General features: G+C 42.8%; 1 protein-coding gene and 1 pseudogene across 4 annotated transcripts in view; both read left to right on the top strand.

The window, feature by feature from the left end:
• The first annotated feature begins 15 nt into the window (after positions 1 to 15).
• On the top strand, positions 16 to 8,841 carry LOC150061796 (thioredoxin domain-containing protein 9 pseudogene; annotated as a pseudogene).
• Ift25 (intraflagellar transport 25) overlaps positions 313 to 14,881 on the top strand; it is a 40,978-nt gene continuing 26,409 nt past the window's right edge. For 2 of the 4 annotated variants that reach the window (XM_090334788.1, XM_090334791.1), the window contains exons 1-3: positions 313 to 407; positions 9,697 to 9,765; positions 12,135 to 12,243. In XM_090334788.1, the coding sequence (XP_090190914.1) occupies positions 12,146 to 12,243 (98 nt within the window). In that variant the 5' untranslated portion in view covers positions 313 to 407; positions 9,697 to 9,765; positions 12,135 to 12,145. Of the gene's footprint in view, positions 408 to 488; positions 982 to 9,696; positions 9,766 to 12,134; positions 12,244 to 14,881 lie in introns of those variants that run through there. The other 2 variants (XM_090334789.1, XM_090334790.1) reach the window with 2 other exon arrangements.

Genomic DNA, 14,881 nt, shown 5'->3' on the forward strand with positions numbered 1-14,881 from the left:
GGGGCGTGGCCGGCGATGGGGGCGGAGATTGGGTGGGAGAGGGCGGGGCTAGGGGTGGGGCTACCGACTTGAGGGAGTGAAGCCGAGCGGGAGCCCGCAGGGCTGGGCACTGCGCGTGCGTGCCCGCGCGAGGGCGGATCCTGGGCCTTGTGAGCCCCAGGACTGGGGGAGGGTTGGTGGGCCCGTGGAAAGGCGTGGGCGGGGTCGTGCAGCTGGGAGGGAGGGGGAGGGGGAGCGGGTCTGGAGAACTTGGAGACCGCTGTGCGCGCACCCGCCCGGCCGCCCGCCCGCGAAGTCCACGGGGGGGGGGGGCGAGAGGGGGCGGGGCCAGGCGCGCGGTGGGGCGGCGTGGATCCCGAGCCGACGGTCCCCGCGCCCCAAGCTATCCTGAAGCCCAGGCGAGCCGGGTCCGTGGGCGGGGTGGGCTGGCGCGCGGGAGCGCGGCGGAGGGAGGGTGGCGGGTGGGCAGGGGGAGTGAGGGAGGAATGGGGAAGTGACTGGCTGCGCGGGGTGGAGCCGCCTCGGAAGGGCGTGGGGTGCGCCCTCTTCGCGGCCCTGCGGACGCTCGGCCCCCCACCCGGATAAACAATAGCCCGGCCGAGTGAACGGGCGTGCGCGCTCGCAGGACGTCCTCCGCGTCGTCCTCACCGGAGTTACAAGTGACGCCGGGTGTCGAGGCGGCGGCGGGAGGCAGAGGAGGGCCTGAGGGCTGGGACTTAGGAGCTGGGCTTCAGGTGGAGGGAGGAGAGGCGCGTCGAGCCGGCGCCCTGACCCTCCTCCGCTGGAGCGGGCCGAGGACGGCCTTTTCTGATTTACAGGAAGTCCCGGCTGGATGGGGGAGGATGGGGCTGCCGCGTGCAGTTGTAAGAGCGCCAGAGCCAAGGGGGTGGAAGAAAGGCACCTGAAGTGGACAGTAGACGTGGAAGTGCAAATCAGCCGTTGAAAACAGTAGAACGGCATCCTAGAGCACATCACTTGTAGGTAAACTGAGGTTCTCCGGGAATAATCTAGAGCCAGGAGCCTTAGGATCCGTGGGGATCAGCCCTGGGAGGGAAACTGTTACCTGCTGAGTTGTTCTGTGGGTTTCCGTGGAATCCATTTGCCTCTTCCTCAGTCATGACAAAAGAACCCTGAAGAAAATCCAGCTTCTGGCCCTCTTCTTCCTTATTTGAGTAATACTACCCAGCAGGGAAAGGAGAGAGAACCGGTGACGGTAGAAGGTATGAAATATGTATTAAAGCACTTGTTTCCTTCTCTCATGTGATTTTAAAATGAGCTGCTCAGGAGGTTGAGACCCAGTGGATCATAGTTTGAGGCCAGCAGTCAGAAAAATCCAAGAGACCGCATCTATAATTCACCAGTAAAATACTAATCTAGAGGTGTGATTCAGGTGGTAGAGTGCCAGGCCTGAACAAGAACACCGACTGCAAGTTTAACCCTGATTTGGAAAAAAAAAAAAAAAAAAGTAATAAACCAACTATATATTTGAAGAGTACACTCTGCCACTATGCTGTTCATGTACATAAATACAGCACACATTTCCCTAAAATGTAATCTTACATGTGTTCATTCTCCTGTACACTTCTGTCCAGGTAAGAAAGAGACCATTACCTGTCTTGATACACTCTAGATAGCAAAAGTAGAATTTGAAGCCATCCTAGGCACACAAATCAAAGAGATTTTTTTTTTTTAAATCTCTGATTAACCAGCAAAAAGTTAATGTAGCTCAAGTGGTAGAGCCATAGCCTTGAGCAGAAAGTCTTGACCTGGAAGCCTTGAGTTGAAGCCTCAGTATAGACACCTGAGTTTTTGTGGGTGATGTATCTTTTCTGTATGGTGATATATCAAGCACCTCCTCCAGTTATGCCAAAGACTATACAGATATTACCAAATGTACCCGTGGGAGAAAATTAGCTCCCAGTCTGTTTGAAGGTAAAGCCCCTTGTCTTTAACCTAGGTTTTATTTTTCTCTCTAAAAAACTGAAGTTTTGTTATATTGTCCAGGCTCTACAAAATTTCTGAGCTTGAGAGAATGCTCTTGACTCCGTCTCCCAGGTAGTTAGGATAACAGGTACATTTGTTCCCCTCACCCCCAGCTCTAACCTGGCTTTTAATACTCTGAAGTATCTGTCTGTTCCCAATCTACCTTCCTTAGAATTTGACTCAGCCTAAATCCCCAATACAGGAATTCTTTCTTTGGCATTCTCTGTTGGATGTTGGAACTGTTAGGGGAAGATCTTTGCTTCTAGTTCTTCCTTGATGTTTTCATGGTTTAAAATTTGTATTTTTTGTGAGCTAGGAATGTAACTAAGTGATACAGTAATTGCTTAGCATGCATGAATCCCTGGGTTCAATTCCTCAGTACCATATAAACAGAAAAAGCTGGGAAGTGGTACTGTGGCTTGAAGTGGTAGAGTGCTAATCTTGAGTAAAAGAAACTCAGGAACATTGCCCAGACCCAGGACTGGCAAAAAAAAAAAAGAAAGAAAGAAAGAAACTTTGAATTTGTTGAATCCAGTTGACTTTCTTGGAGCTATAGAAAGGAAAATTCTAATCCCTTTTCCATTTGTAAGCACAACTAATATTAAATTAATAATCAGTTTCCTACCATTTTTTTTTTTGAAAGGTTTCAAACCTCTCAGTTTGTTCCATGGGAACTCCCCATCCCCCATTGAACATGAGGCCTCAGGCACACTGAACTGAACCACTTCTTGAAACTGCACTCTCCTCTGAACAATATCAAGCTGACAGTGTCCTACTTAAAACATACCAGAACTCACGATTCTGGATGTGGGTCACACAGTATTAGCACACAGAGTGTTGTATTAGATGAATGTTCATTATCCACTACTCAATTTAAAGACAAGAACCAATTCCCAGTCATCGGTTGTATTCATTTTTGAATTACAGAAACAGTGCCTGACCCTTAGTTCAAAGGGCCTTAGTGTTAAAAAAAAAATTAAGGGAATGTTGTATCTCCTTAACTATGCTGTGTGTGTGTGTGTGTGTGTGTGTGTGTGTGTGTGTGTAGGTATGTAGAGGCATGTGTGTGTGTGTGTGTGTGTGTGTGTAGGTATGTAGAGGCATGAACTGTGCCACTCTACACCCTGAGCCCAACCCTTAATGTAGGTAAAATTGTTTAGCTTTAAGGGCTGGTATAGTGTATATGCTTTTTTGCCTTCCCTTGACTTAGTCAGCAACCAAACCGGTAAGTTTAGATAAATATTAAAGGTCAGCAGATTTTTTTGGATTGGTGTAGCACAAAACAGCCCTAGACAAGAATAAACAAACCAGCATGGTCATCTTTCAATAAAATTTTATTTATGGCCATACAAAAGCCGGTGGCAGGTTAAATTTAGCTACTCATCTATGTATATGATATAGTTTTTTAGTCAGTGTAGAATTTTATTATCTTTATTTTTTATTTTATTGGGATTTATTATTTATCTTATTCATTGCAACCTATCTTTTCAGGTTGTTCATTTCTTTTCCTTCTGGGACTTGAGTTACATGTATCTAAGACTAGTTTTATCTTATTTCACAGTCTCTGATGCTCTGCTCTCTCCCCACCCTTTTTCTGGTGACCGTAACCTAGGGACTCTCAGGTGCTACACAAGTACTCTACCACTGAAAACCACCCAGCCCTTGACCCATTATTTTAAGTTAACAGATCCTTCCTTATGCTAAGTCTTATATCTGGTTTTAAAACCAACTGGTGATTTTTTTCCCCAAAAATTTTAGGTACTCTTATGTTTTAGTTCTAGGATTTCTATTGTGTTCTTTTTCATTTCTTTACTATAAAGTGCTCTTTTTGGTCACCCAATTAGTTTACCTTTTCTGTAAATTCTCTAACAGATGTATGGTAGTTATCTTTATGTATCTGCTAAAATAGGTTAGCATCTGCATAATTCCAATACCTGGATCATCTGTAGATCTGCTATGACTTAGTTGGATATTTTATTTATTTATTTATTTTTGCCAGTTCTGAGCTTGGGCTCAGGGCCTGAGCACCGTGCTTGGGTTTTCTCAAAGCTAGTGCTCTACCACTTGAGTCACAGCTTCTGGCTTTTTTCTATGTATGTGGTACGGAGGAATCTAACCCAGGTCTTTATGCATGCTAGGCAAGCACTCTACCACTAGACCAAACTCCCAGCCCTGGTTGGATATTTTATTTTAAAAAGCAGTAGAATAGCTGAAAGTGTATCTCAAGCAGTAGAGTGCCTACCTACAAAGTTTGAGGCCCTGAGTTCAAATCCCTAGGTATCCATGCAAAAAAAAAAGAGAGAGAGACTGGAAAAGTTGATTTTTCTCCCTGAGGAGAAGAGATCCTTTCCTTTATCTGCTGCCTAGGATGAAGGGTAAATCAAATCAATTCCTAACTAGGAATTATGCTGTTAGCCATGCTGTAGTTTTGAATCATTTTTCTCTTGTTTCAGGAAACTAAAGAGTGAAATCAATTCCTTCATTTGGTTTGGGTGCCTTAAGAATCCAAGACATAGAAACCTCTTTTTTTTTTTTTTTTTTTGCCAGTCCTGGGGCTTGAACTCAGGGCCTGGATGCTGTCTCTGAACCTGTTTGTGCTCAAGGCTAGCTCTCAACCACTTTAAACACCATGACACTTCCGCCTTTTTCTGAGTACTTTATTGAAGATAAGGGTCTGGAAGATGGGCTGGGATTGTGCCTTAGAGGTAGAGTGCTTGCTTAACCAGAAGTGGTGCTGTGGATTGCCTTGAGCAAAAGAAGCTCAGGGAGAATCCCCAGGTCCTAGGTTCAAGCCCAGGACTGGCACCCCCCCAAAAAAAATTCTCATGGACTTGCCTGCCCCAGCTATTTTTGAGCTGAGATCCTCAGATCTCAGCCTCTTGAGTAGCTAGGATTACAGGCGTGAGCCAACAGCACCTGGCTTTCTTTTTTTTCAAAATCAAAGAAATGTTGCATTGCCTAGGTACTAGGTTGCAGCTGTATCAAGGTGTACTTAAAACTCAGCTACAAATAGCATTAATCTCACAAATGTGATGAGAAGGAAAAGAAGCCAGATGGCACATGAACATCAACTGTGATTCTATATGTATAAAGTTGAGGCAAAAATGAATCTGCAATGTTAGAACTAAGGGCTATGGTTACTTGTGGGAAGGGGGAGTATTTGTTAAGGGAATAAGAAAGGCTACCCAAATGTACCTAGATGTATTTACTTTGAAATTTTATTGAGCTTTTTTGTACCTTTATTTTGTTTGCATGTTATAATTCAATAACAGAACAAGGGTAGGAAACTCTTGCACAATTTTTTTAATTAAAAAAGGCTACCAACCCCCCTCCCCCGAAAACCAACCCATAAACCTGACATGATTGTGCATACCTATAATGCCAGAATTAGAAGGCTGCCATGGGAGCATTCTAAGTTTGAGGCTACTCTGTTTATAATCCATAAACAAAGTTGAAAAGGAAAATGAAACCACAAACTGGGGGAAAATAGTTTCAATACTGTTTAGTAAATGATTTATGTCTGGAATGTTTTCTAAAGTTCCTACAAATCAAAAAGGAAAGGAATCAAGTGCAGGTAGAGAGTTTGTCTATATTTTAGCTACTCAGGAGGTTGAGGTCTAAGAACTGTGGCTCAAAGCCAGCCCAGGAAGACAAATCTGAGAGACTCCTATGTCCAAATAGCCAGCAAAAAGCCTGAAGTGAGGCCATAGCTCAAGTGATAAAGCACCATCCATGAGTATAAAAAGCTGCTTGAAAGCAAGAGTCACTGAGTTCAAGCCTCTTTACTAACAAAAAACAAAACAAAAAACAAAAGGAATAATAAAAAGGCAGCTTGATTAACAAAAATAGGCAAAAAACAAGAAAAGGCAAATAGCCTGGCACCATTGGTTCACACCTGTAATCCTAGCTACTCAGAAATCTGAAATGTGAGGATTTCAGTTCAGAGTCAACCTGTGGAAGAAAACCTGTGACTCTTCAATTAACCACCAAAAAACTGGAAGTGGAGCTGTGATTCAAGTGGTAGAGTGATAGCCTTCAGCAAAAAAGCTCAGGCCCTGAGTTCAAGCAGAAGGAAGGAAGTAGAGCTGAGGCTCAAGTGATAGAGTGATAGTCCTGAGCAACAAAGTTCAGGCCCTGAGTTCAGGTTGAAGGAAGGAAGGGAGAGGGAGAAAATAACAATAGTAGAAGGAACAAAAAGAAAAGAGGAAGGAAGGAAAAAAGGAAATAATAGAAGTCCAAATGGTCTGGAAACGTGAAATAGTAATTCAGCTTCACATCTATGAGATTAGCTCCAGCTAATCTCCTGAAGCTAATCTCCAGTTAACCACCAGAAAACCAGAGATGGAGCTGTGGCTCAAATAAGGTGGAACCTGAGTACTGATGGCTTACGCCTGTACTCAGGAGGTTGGATTCTGAGGATCACTTTCAAGCCAGCCCGGGCATAACAATCCATGAGACTCTTAACTCCACTTAACCACCAGAAAACCTGAAGCGATGCTGTGGCTTGAGGGGTAGAGCTTCAGGACAGTACTAGGTCCAGAGTTCAAGCCCCACAACCAACCAAAAAAAAAAACAACAAAAAAAAAAAAAACAGGGGTGTAGCCTAGTGGTACAATACAGGCCTCGCATGCACAAAGCCCTGGGTTCAATTCCTCGGTACTATATACACAGAAAAGGCTGGAAGTGGTGTTGTGGCTTAAGTGGTAAGAGTATTAGCCTTGAAAGTGTCCAAGGGACAGTGCCCAGGCCCTGAGCTTAAGCCCCAGAACTGGAAGAAAAAAAAAGAAGGAAGGAAAGAAAGAAAGATAGATCACCCAGCATAAGCATGCCACAGGAAGATGGCACATTAGTTCATCTTCAGTTATCTTCAGGGTACAGACATTAGATGAAGAATTAGAGGCAGGAGACAGAGGTACGCATAGTTTGAGTCTGGGTTACAGGTATGCCTGGTTCTAGTTCTCCCAGGTTCTGGAGAAATGTTTTCACCATCATTACTTAAGGCAACAATCTGGTTCCCATGAGATGATTTCTTTCTCCCATTCCAGGGTGCAGCCTGATTATTATAGGCAATTGTCTCATTTAGGAGTGACCTATCCTGCAAGACTATGCTGTTCCTTAGGGGTAGTTTTAGTCTTAGTTATAAAGATGTTATATGGGTCAGTTCTATCTTTCCTGGAACCCAAAATAATTGCAAAGTAACTATGGCGAGAATGGCTTAGGAAAATAACAAACACAAAATAGGAACAAAGATGTCAGGCTATTCTCCTGCTTTTAGTTAATTGGTAACAGCAAAAATAGTTTAGGTGCCTCTTAAAAATACACTTTCAATAGTCAGAGAATGGGTTGTCTCTAGAGTGGAAATACCATTAGCCTTTGGGAGTTTGAGAGCTTATGTAATTGGCTGTGAGAAAGTCCTATCCTTAGGTTCAGTTTCCAGAGCTGAGGTTACCTGTGAATTGAAAAATTCAATTACAGTATTTTTTTTCTGAGACCTTGTGATCTCATCTTGATTTCAAGTTCCCTTTGCAGTTCCTTATCACTCTTCACTAGCAGCTTCTTTTCTATACTTCTCGCCGAGTTTGAATATCAGGAAGCAGAAATTCTCATACACTGTGGATGGTAATGTAATTTGTTATATTTTAGAGAGTAAATTCTATAATTTATGACAGGATATTGTCCAACTTTCTGCAGTTTTGCTTCTAATATGAAAAGATACTTTCATTGTTGTTATACTGGGGATTGACTCGGTTCATGAATGTAGCTGTACTACTCAAGCCATGCACTTCCAGTGTGAGACTTTTTTATTATAAAGACCTGTTTAGCTCACTCCCTGGACTCCATCTAGAGCTTAACACCAAGGCCAAACAGTACCTTTTAGAAGAATGGAGGGGCCAGGAATGTGGACTAGTGGTAGAGTGCATGCCTACCATGTGTGAAGCTCTGGGTTCAATTCCTCTGTACCACATACACAGCAATAGCCAGAAGTAGTGCTTTGGCTTTAGTGGTAGAGTGCTAGCCTTGAGCAAAAGTGCTCAAGGGCAGGGATGTAGCTCAGTGGCAAAGTGTTTGCCTAGCAAGTACAAAGTCCTCTACTTTGTATGATCCCCAGTTACCCCCCCCCAAAAAAAAGACAAAAAGAAAAGGTGCTCAAGGACAGTGACCAGGCCCTGACTTCAAAAAAAAAAAAAAAAGAAGAGGAAGAAGAAAACGAAGAGGAGGAGGAGAGAGTGATGAATCTGTCAACATGTTTTCAAAAGTCATGGAAAACCAGTTGCTTCAGACTACCAAACTAATAGAAGAGCCTTTGGATTCTGTTGGCTTTGGAAATTAAGAAACTGGATCTGATGGATGAAGATGAATTGTTGCATCTCAAAGAGAAAGAGGCCAGGCACTAAGGAAAGCTCAACAGCAGAAACAGGAATGGTTTTCTAAAGGATAAGGCAACTACAGCAGAGAATCCCTAGCAAGAAAAAGTTATTTCAAGAAGTCAAAGAGTAAAAAAGTAGTTTGCTATTTCTACAGACTCTACATTCAGGAGCAAAATACTAGGCAGGAGTTTTGTTATATTGTCCAAGAAACACCTTGAGACCAAATTTTTGAAGCTGAATGTGGAAAAGGCACCTTTCCTTTGTAAGAGACTGCATATCAAAGTCATTCCTATACTAGTACTGGTAAAAGATGGGAAGATACTACACCTGAGCGCGGTGGCTCACGCCTATAATCCTAGCTACTCAGGAGGCTGAGATCTGAGGATCAAGGTTCAAAGCCAGCCTGGGCACAAAAGGACCTAAGACTCTTATCTCCAATTAACCTCTAGAGAAGGAGAAATGGGGCTGTGGCTCAAGGGTAGGGTGGTAGTCTTGAGTTGAAGAGCTCAGGGACAGCACCGAGGCCAAGTTCAAGCCCCACAACCACCCCACACAAAAAAAGATGGGAAGACACAAGATTATGTTATTGGATTTACCAATCTAGAAATACAGGTGATTTCACCACAGAAATGTTAGAATGTAGGCTCACTTGTTCTGATATTCTTAATTACAGTGGAAATTTCATAGAGCCATCATTTTAGAACCCAAAGAAATTTGGGACAAACTTCATAAAGCTGAGAAGAAAACTATCTGAGGAAAGAAATATGATTCAGACTCTAATAATGGCTAGAGTTCAGTTGCAAATTGTTTATTTCTGTTTCCATGTGAATGTGTTTTTGTAAGTTCCATTAATTTCTTTAAATACTAGTATTCGGGGGCGGGGGAAGGGAGACCTGTTTGCACATGTGCATGGAGATGTGCACTGCAAGCCTGTTTATGATAGCAAAGAATTGGAAACAGACCTACATATCCAATTCTAGGGAAATGGAGAAATGCCACACAGCAGTTAAAGTAAATAAGTAGATATATCAACATGAAAGTCTTTTTCTTTTTTTCCAGTCCTGGGCTTAATCTCAGGGCCTGGGCACTGTCCCTGAGCTTCTTTTTCCACTCAAGGCTAGCACTCTATCACTTGAGCCACAGCACCACCTCTGGCTTTTGTTTTCCCTTCTATTTATGTGGTACTGAGGAATCAAACCCAGGGCTTCATGTGTGCTACCACTAAGCCGTATTCCTAGCCTAATGCTCTGTTTTGTAATAAAGCTTTCTGATTACTTTGTATGTTCACCATCAGATCAAGTAAGTGAATATAGATGAGAACTGTTTTCTCTCTTTTATCCTCTAGGGCCCATAGTCAAGCTCAACAATATTTTTTGGAATCATTTTTGTTGATATATAAACATACAACAGAAAGGTAAGTCACCATCCTAAGTGATTGATGATTTAGTTTTAAAAATAAGTAAGGGGGGGCCGGGAGTTTGGCCTAGTGGTTAAAGTGCTTGCCTACCATGCATGAAGACCCGGGTTCGATTCCTCGGTACCACATACATAGAAAAAAGCCAGAAGTGGTGCTGAGGCTCAAGTGGTAGAGCTCTAGCCTTGAGAAAGTCCAAGGACAGTGCTCAGGCCCTGAGCTCAAGCCCAGGACTGGCAAAAAAAAAAAAAAAAAGAAGTAAGGGGCTGAGAGTTTGGCCTAGTGGTAAAGTGCTTGCCTAGCATGCACAAAGACCGGATTTGATTCCTCAGTACCACATAAATAGAAAAAAGCCGGAAGGGGTGCTGAGGCTCAAGTGGTAGAGTTCTAGCCTTGAGAAAGTCCAAGGACAGTGCTCAGGCCCTGAGCTCAAGCTCAGGACTGGCAAAATAATAATAATTATTAATAATAATAATAATAGTAAGTAAAAGGTTGTCTCATTTCACATTTCTGCTGGAAAAATAATAGTCAGGTGTAGTAGTGCACAACTGTAGTCCCAGCTACTGGAAAGAATGAAGTAGGAAAATCACTTGAGCCCAGTAATTCCTGAGACTAGCCTAGGCAAAGGAAGACCCTGCCCCATCCCCCCAAAAAAGCAAAGCGTTTTGTTCCTGGTTGTTTTGTTTTGTTTTTGTCATCCAGCTTGAACAGTAAGCCTGGGCACTGTCCCTGAGCTCTTCAGCTCAACACTAGGCCTCTACCACTTGAGCTACAGTTCCACTTCCAGTTTCGGGTGGTTAATTGGAGATCAGAGTCTCATAGACTTTTGTGCCTAGCCTGGCTTTGAGCCAAGATCCTTGGATCTCGCTTTCTCGCTTTCTTTTTTTTTTTTTTTTTTTTGCCAGTCCTGGGTTTGGGCTCAGGGCCTGAACACTGTCCTTGGACTTTTCTCAAGGCTTAGCACTCTACCACTTGAGCCTCAGCACCACTTCCAGCTTTTCTTTCTATGTATGTGGTACCGAGGAATCGAACCCGGGTCTTCGTGCATGCTAGGCAAGCACTGTACCACTAGGCCAAACCCCCCGCCCTTGGATCTCACTTCCTAAATAGCTAGGATTACAGGCATGTGCTACTGGCGCCCACAGATTACATTTAATTTCAAAAAATGGAAGTGTAGGCTGGGAGTTTGGCCTAGTGGTGAAGTGCTTGCCTAGCATGCACGAAGACCTAGGTTCAATTCCTAGGTACCACATATATAGAAAAGAAGCCAGAAGTGGTGCTGAGGCTCAAGTGGTAGAGCTCTCGCCTTGAGAAAGTCCAAGGACAGTGCTCAGGCCCTGAGCTCAAACCCAGGACTGGCAAGCAAAAAAAAAAAAAAAAAAATGGAAGTGTAGGGTAGGGAGTTTGGCCTAGTGGTAGAGTTCTTGCCTAGCATGCATGAAGACCAGGGTTCGATTCCTCAGTACCATGCACATAGAAAAAAGCCATAAGTGGTGCTGAGGCTCAAGTGGTAGAGCTCTAGCTCTAATAAAGTCCAAGGACAGTGCTCAGGCCCTGAGCTCAAGCCCAGAACTGGCAAAAAAAAAAAGTGTAAAGCCAGGTTCCACTGGTTCACACCTATAACCCTAGCTACTCAAGAGGTTAAGATCTGAGGATTGTTGTTCAAAGCCAGCCCCCAGGCAGGAAAGTCAGTAAGACTCATATCTAGTGAGCCATTAGAAAACCAAAAGTAAGGCTATGAATTTTGAACCATAGCTCAAAACAAAAAAAGCTTGCCAGGAACGTGGCTTTGTGGTGGAGTGTTTGCCTACCTTGAACGAAGCCCTGAGATCAATTCCTTGGTACCACAGACACAGAAAAAGCCAGAACAGGGCTGGGAGTTTGGCCTAGTGCTAGAGGGCTTGCCTAGCATGAATGAAGACCCAGGTTCCATTTCTCTGTTCCACATACATAGAAAAAAGCTGGAAGTGGTGCTGAGGTTCAAGTGATATAGCTCTAGCCTTAAGAAAGTCCAAGGACAGTGCTCAGGCCCTGAGCTCAAGCCCAGGACTGGCAAAAAAAAAAAAAAAGCCAGAACAGAAGTAGTGCTGTGGCTCAAGTGGTACAGTGCTAGCTATGAGAAAGCCCAAAGACAGTACTCAGGCCCAAAATTCAAGATTCAGATCTGTCAAAAAAAAAAAAAAAAAAAAAAGAAAGAAAAGAAAAGCTCTGGAACAGCCTTAAGGTTCAAGTCAGATGTTTATTTATTTAAATAAACTTGTTGAATAGCTTAGTTGTTAAGCTTGTTACTAGGTAACAGGTTTTCCTTTTCTCTTAGAGAAACCCAGAACTAGCTTTTTGTTTGTTTGTTAATGTTTTGTTATTTGCAGGCTAAACAAAAATGAGAAGAGTTGATCTTTGCTTGAGCACTGAAGGGTCTGAAGTGGTTTTAGCGACATCCAGTGATGACAAACACCCACCTGAAAACATGATTGATGGGTAAGAGTTAATATGTTGTACTTCAAGTCAGTGAACTCAGGACTACTTGGGACTGTATGGTTTTTCCACTAGTATTAAGCTTGAGCTTAGTTTAGTTAAGTGTTTGATAAAGGTGATGACTTGATATTATCTGCCTTTGATGTCCTTTCCAAAATGAATTCAGTTGCAAATATTTAAGTTTTAGATCCTTTTTTCTGTAACTCCTGAGCCGGTCTCTTTAACAATTAGATGTAAAGTTTTCATTGTTTTTGTTACTATTACTTTCTACTACTTGGACAGTGCTGGGATTCCAATCCAAGACCCAGCACATGACAAGTCAACTGCTCTACTACTGAGCTACATCTTTCTAGCCACTACAAGTTGTTTTTGATTTTTGTTTTGTTTTGTCTTGTTCTTTTTTTTCCTTCTTGTTGGTTGTGGGGCATGAACTCTGGGCCTGGACACTGTCCCTAAGCTCTTCAGCTCAAGGCTACTCCATTACCCTTGGAGCCACAGTGCCACTTTTGATTTTCTGGTGATTAATTGGAGATAAGAGTCTCACAGTCTTACTGCTCAGGCTGGCTTTGAACCACAATCTTCAGATCTCAGCCTCCTGAGTAACTAGGATTGAAGGCGTGAGCCACTACATCCGGCTTGTTTTGTTCTCAAATATAATTTTATTGTTATTTTTAAGGTGTTGTAGAGAAGGGTTACCATTTCATAAGTCAGGTAATGAGTATAATATTACCCTTCCTGCACTTTCCCTTAGCTTCCCCCTCTGGTCCCGAGCCACAAGATGCATAGTTCATTTTCCACATAGTATATACTGAATCTAGGACTGCATATGTTCACTCTCTATTTTATTTCTTTTCTTGGATTTTGAGGGGAGTTCTTTTGTTGCTGTAACTGTTTTTGTTTTTAGATGGATTGTGTAATGGAACCCAGGTCATTGCATGTGACCAACTCTCATGGCACAGCCTACACTAATCTTGAACTCATAAGTCTGCTTTCCTCAATCTCTCAAGTGCTAAGATTAGAGGCATGGGCCACCATACCTGGCTTTCTAATATTGTTTTTCTTTTTTTTCTTTTCTAGCCCTTTTTGCTATTACTATTTTGTAGATAGGGTCTCAGATATTTTTTCTGGCCAACCTCAGGCTAAAATCATCCTAACTTTGCCTGCTGCATAGTTGTGATTTACAAGCTTGTGCTGCCGGTTTCCTGATTTTTTTGCCCAGGCTAACTTCAAATCATGATTCTCTAGTTTTTGCCTCCAGAATAGCTGTGATTGCAAACCTATGCCACTACACTTGGTCTCACAATAGTGAGGTTTTCTGTTTGTCTTTAAAAAAAAAAATAGGGGTCCAGGAGTGTGGCCTAGTGGTAGAGTGCTTGCCTTGAGAGCAATGGGTTCTATTCCTCTGTATCACATATATAGAAAAAGCTAAAAGTAGTGATATGGCTCAAGTAGTAGAGCACTAGCCTTGAGAAAACTCAAAGACATTGCCCAGGCCCTGAGTTCAAGTCCCAGGATTGGCACACACACACACAAAAAATAAGGAAGTGGTGTGGCTCAAGGAGTTAGGTAGAGCCTTGAGCTGAAGAGGTCAGGGACAGCACAGAGGCCCAGAGTTCAAGTCCAAGGACCATCAAAAAAAAGAAATAAAATAAAATAAATAGTAGCTTAATGAGTCAAAAACACAAACAACAGCTTCATTTTATGGAAGTGTAAATTTTAACATGTGGTTTAGTTTTACTTCAGTTTTTTCTTGGAAATAAATAGGCCTATCTGCTTATTTCAATGCTGATCTTAGGAACTTGTTTGCTAAACTGAATGTTTTACTTTTCAATATCCTCCTGCATTGTTTAATTCTTGGCTTCTTATCTCCTTATGATTTTTATTTTTCTTTTTGTTTTGTTTTATTTTTTGTGGGTCATGGGGCTTGAACTCAGCCTGGGTGAGCCTCAGGTCCTTTTATGCCCAGCTGGCTTTGAACCTTGATCCTCAGGTCTCAGCCTCCTGAGTAGCTAGGATTACAAGTGTGAGCATAGTGAGGCTCAGGGATAGTGCCCAGGTCCTGAGTTCAAGCCCCAGGACTATAAATACATACATACATACATACATACATAAATATTTGCTTGGAATGGGAGTTTAACCTAGTGATAGAGTGCATGCCTAACGTGCACAAAGCCCTGGATTTGATTACTTGGTATCACATACACAGAAAAAGCCAGAAGCAGCGGGTGATGTGGCTCAAGTAGAAGAGTGCTAGCCTTGGGAAAGCTCAAGGACAGTGACAAGGCCCTGAATTCAAGCTCCAGAACTGGCAAAAAAAATCTGCTTTTGCTTGCATTTCTTCATTCTTTTTTGTTTCTATTTCCTCGAAATCAAGTAGTAGTTATCTGTCCTATTCTGACTTGGTTGTGGGAGCAGCTGTGAGGATGTGTACATCCTATAGAGATATGCCTTAAGTTCTTCATTTGGAACATAATCTTTCCAAAAACAATCTTGTGTAGTTGGTGATAAATCTTTTTTTTTCCCAGTCTTGGGGCTTGGACTTGGTGCCTGAGCACTGTCCTTGGGCTTTCCTCAAGGCTAGGTCTCTACCCCTTGAGACACAGCACCACTTCCAGCTTTTTCTGTGTATGTGGTACTGAGA

This window comes from Megascapheus bottae, chromosome 6 (genome assembly GCF_031878675.1).
Source record: "Megascapheus bottae isolate mThoBot1 chromosome 6, mThoBot2.hap1, whole genome shotgun sequence".
NCBI classification, from domain to species: domain Eukaryota; kingdom Metazoa; phylum Chordata; class Mammalia; order Rodentia; family Geomyidae; genus Megascapheus; species Megascapheus bottae.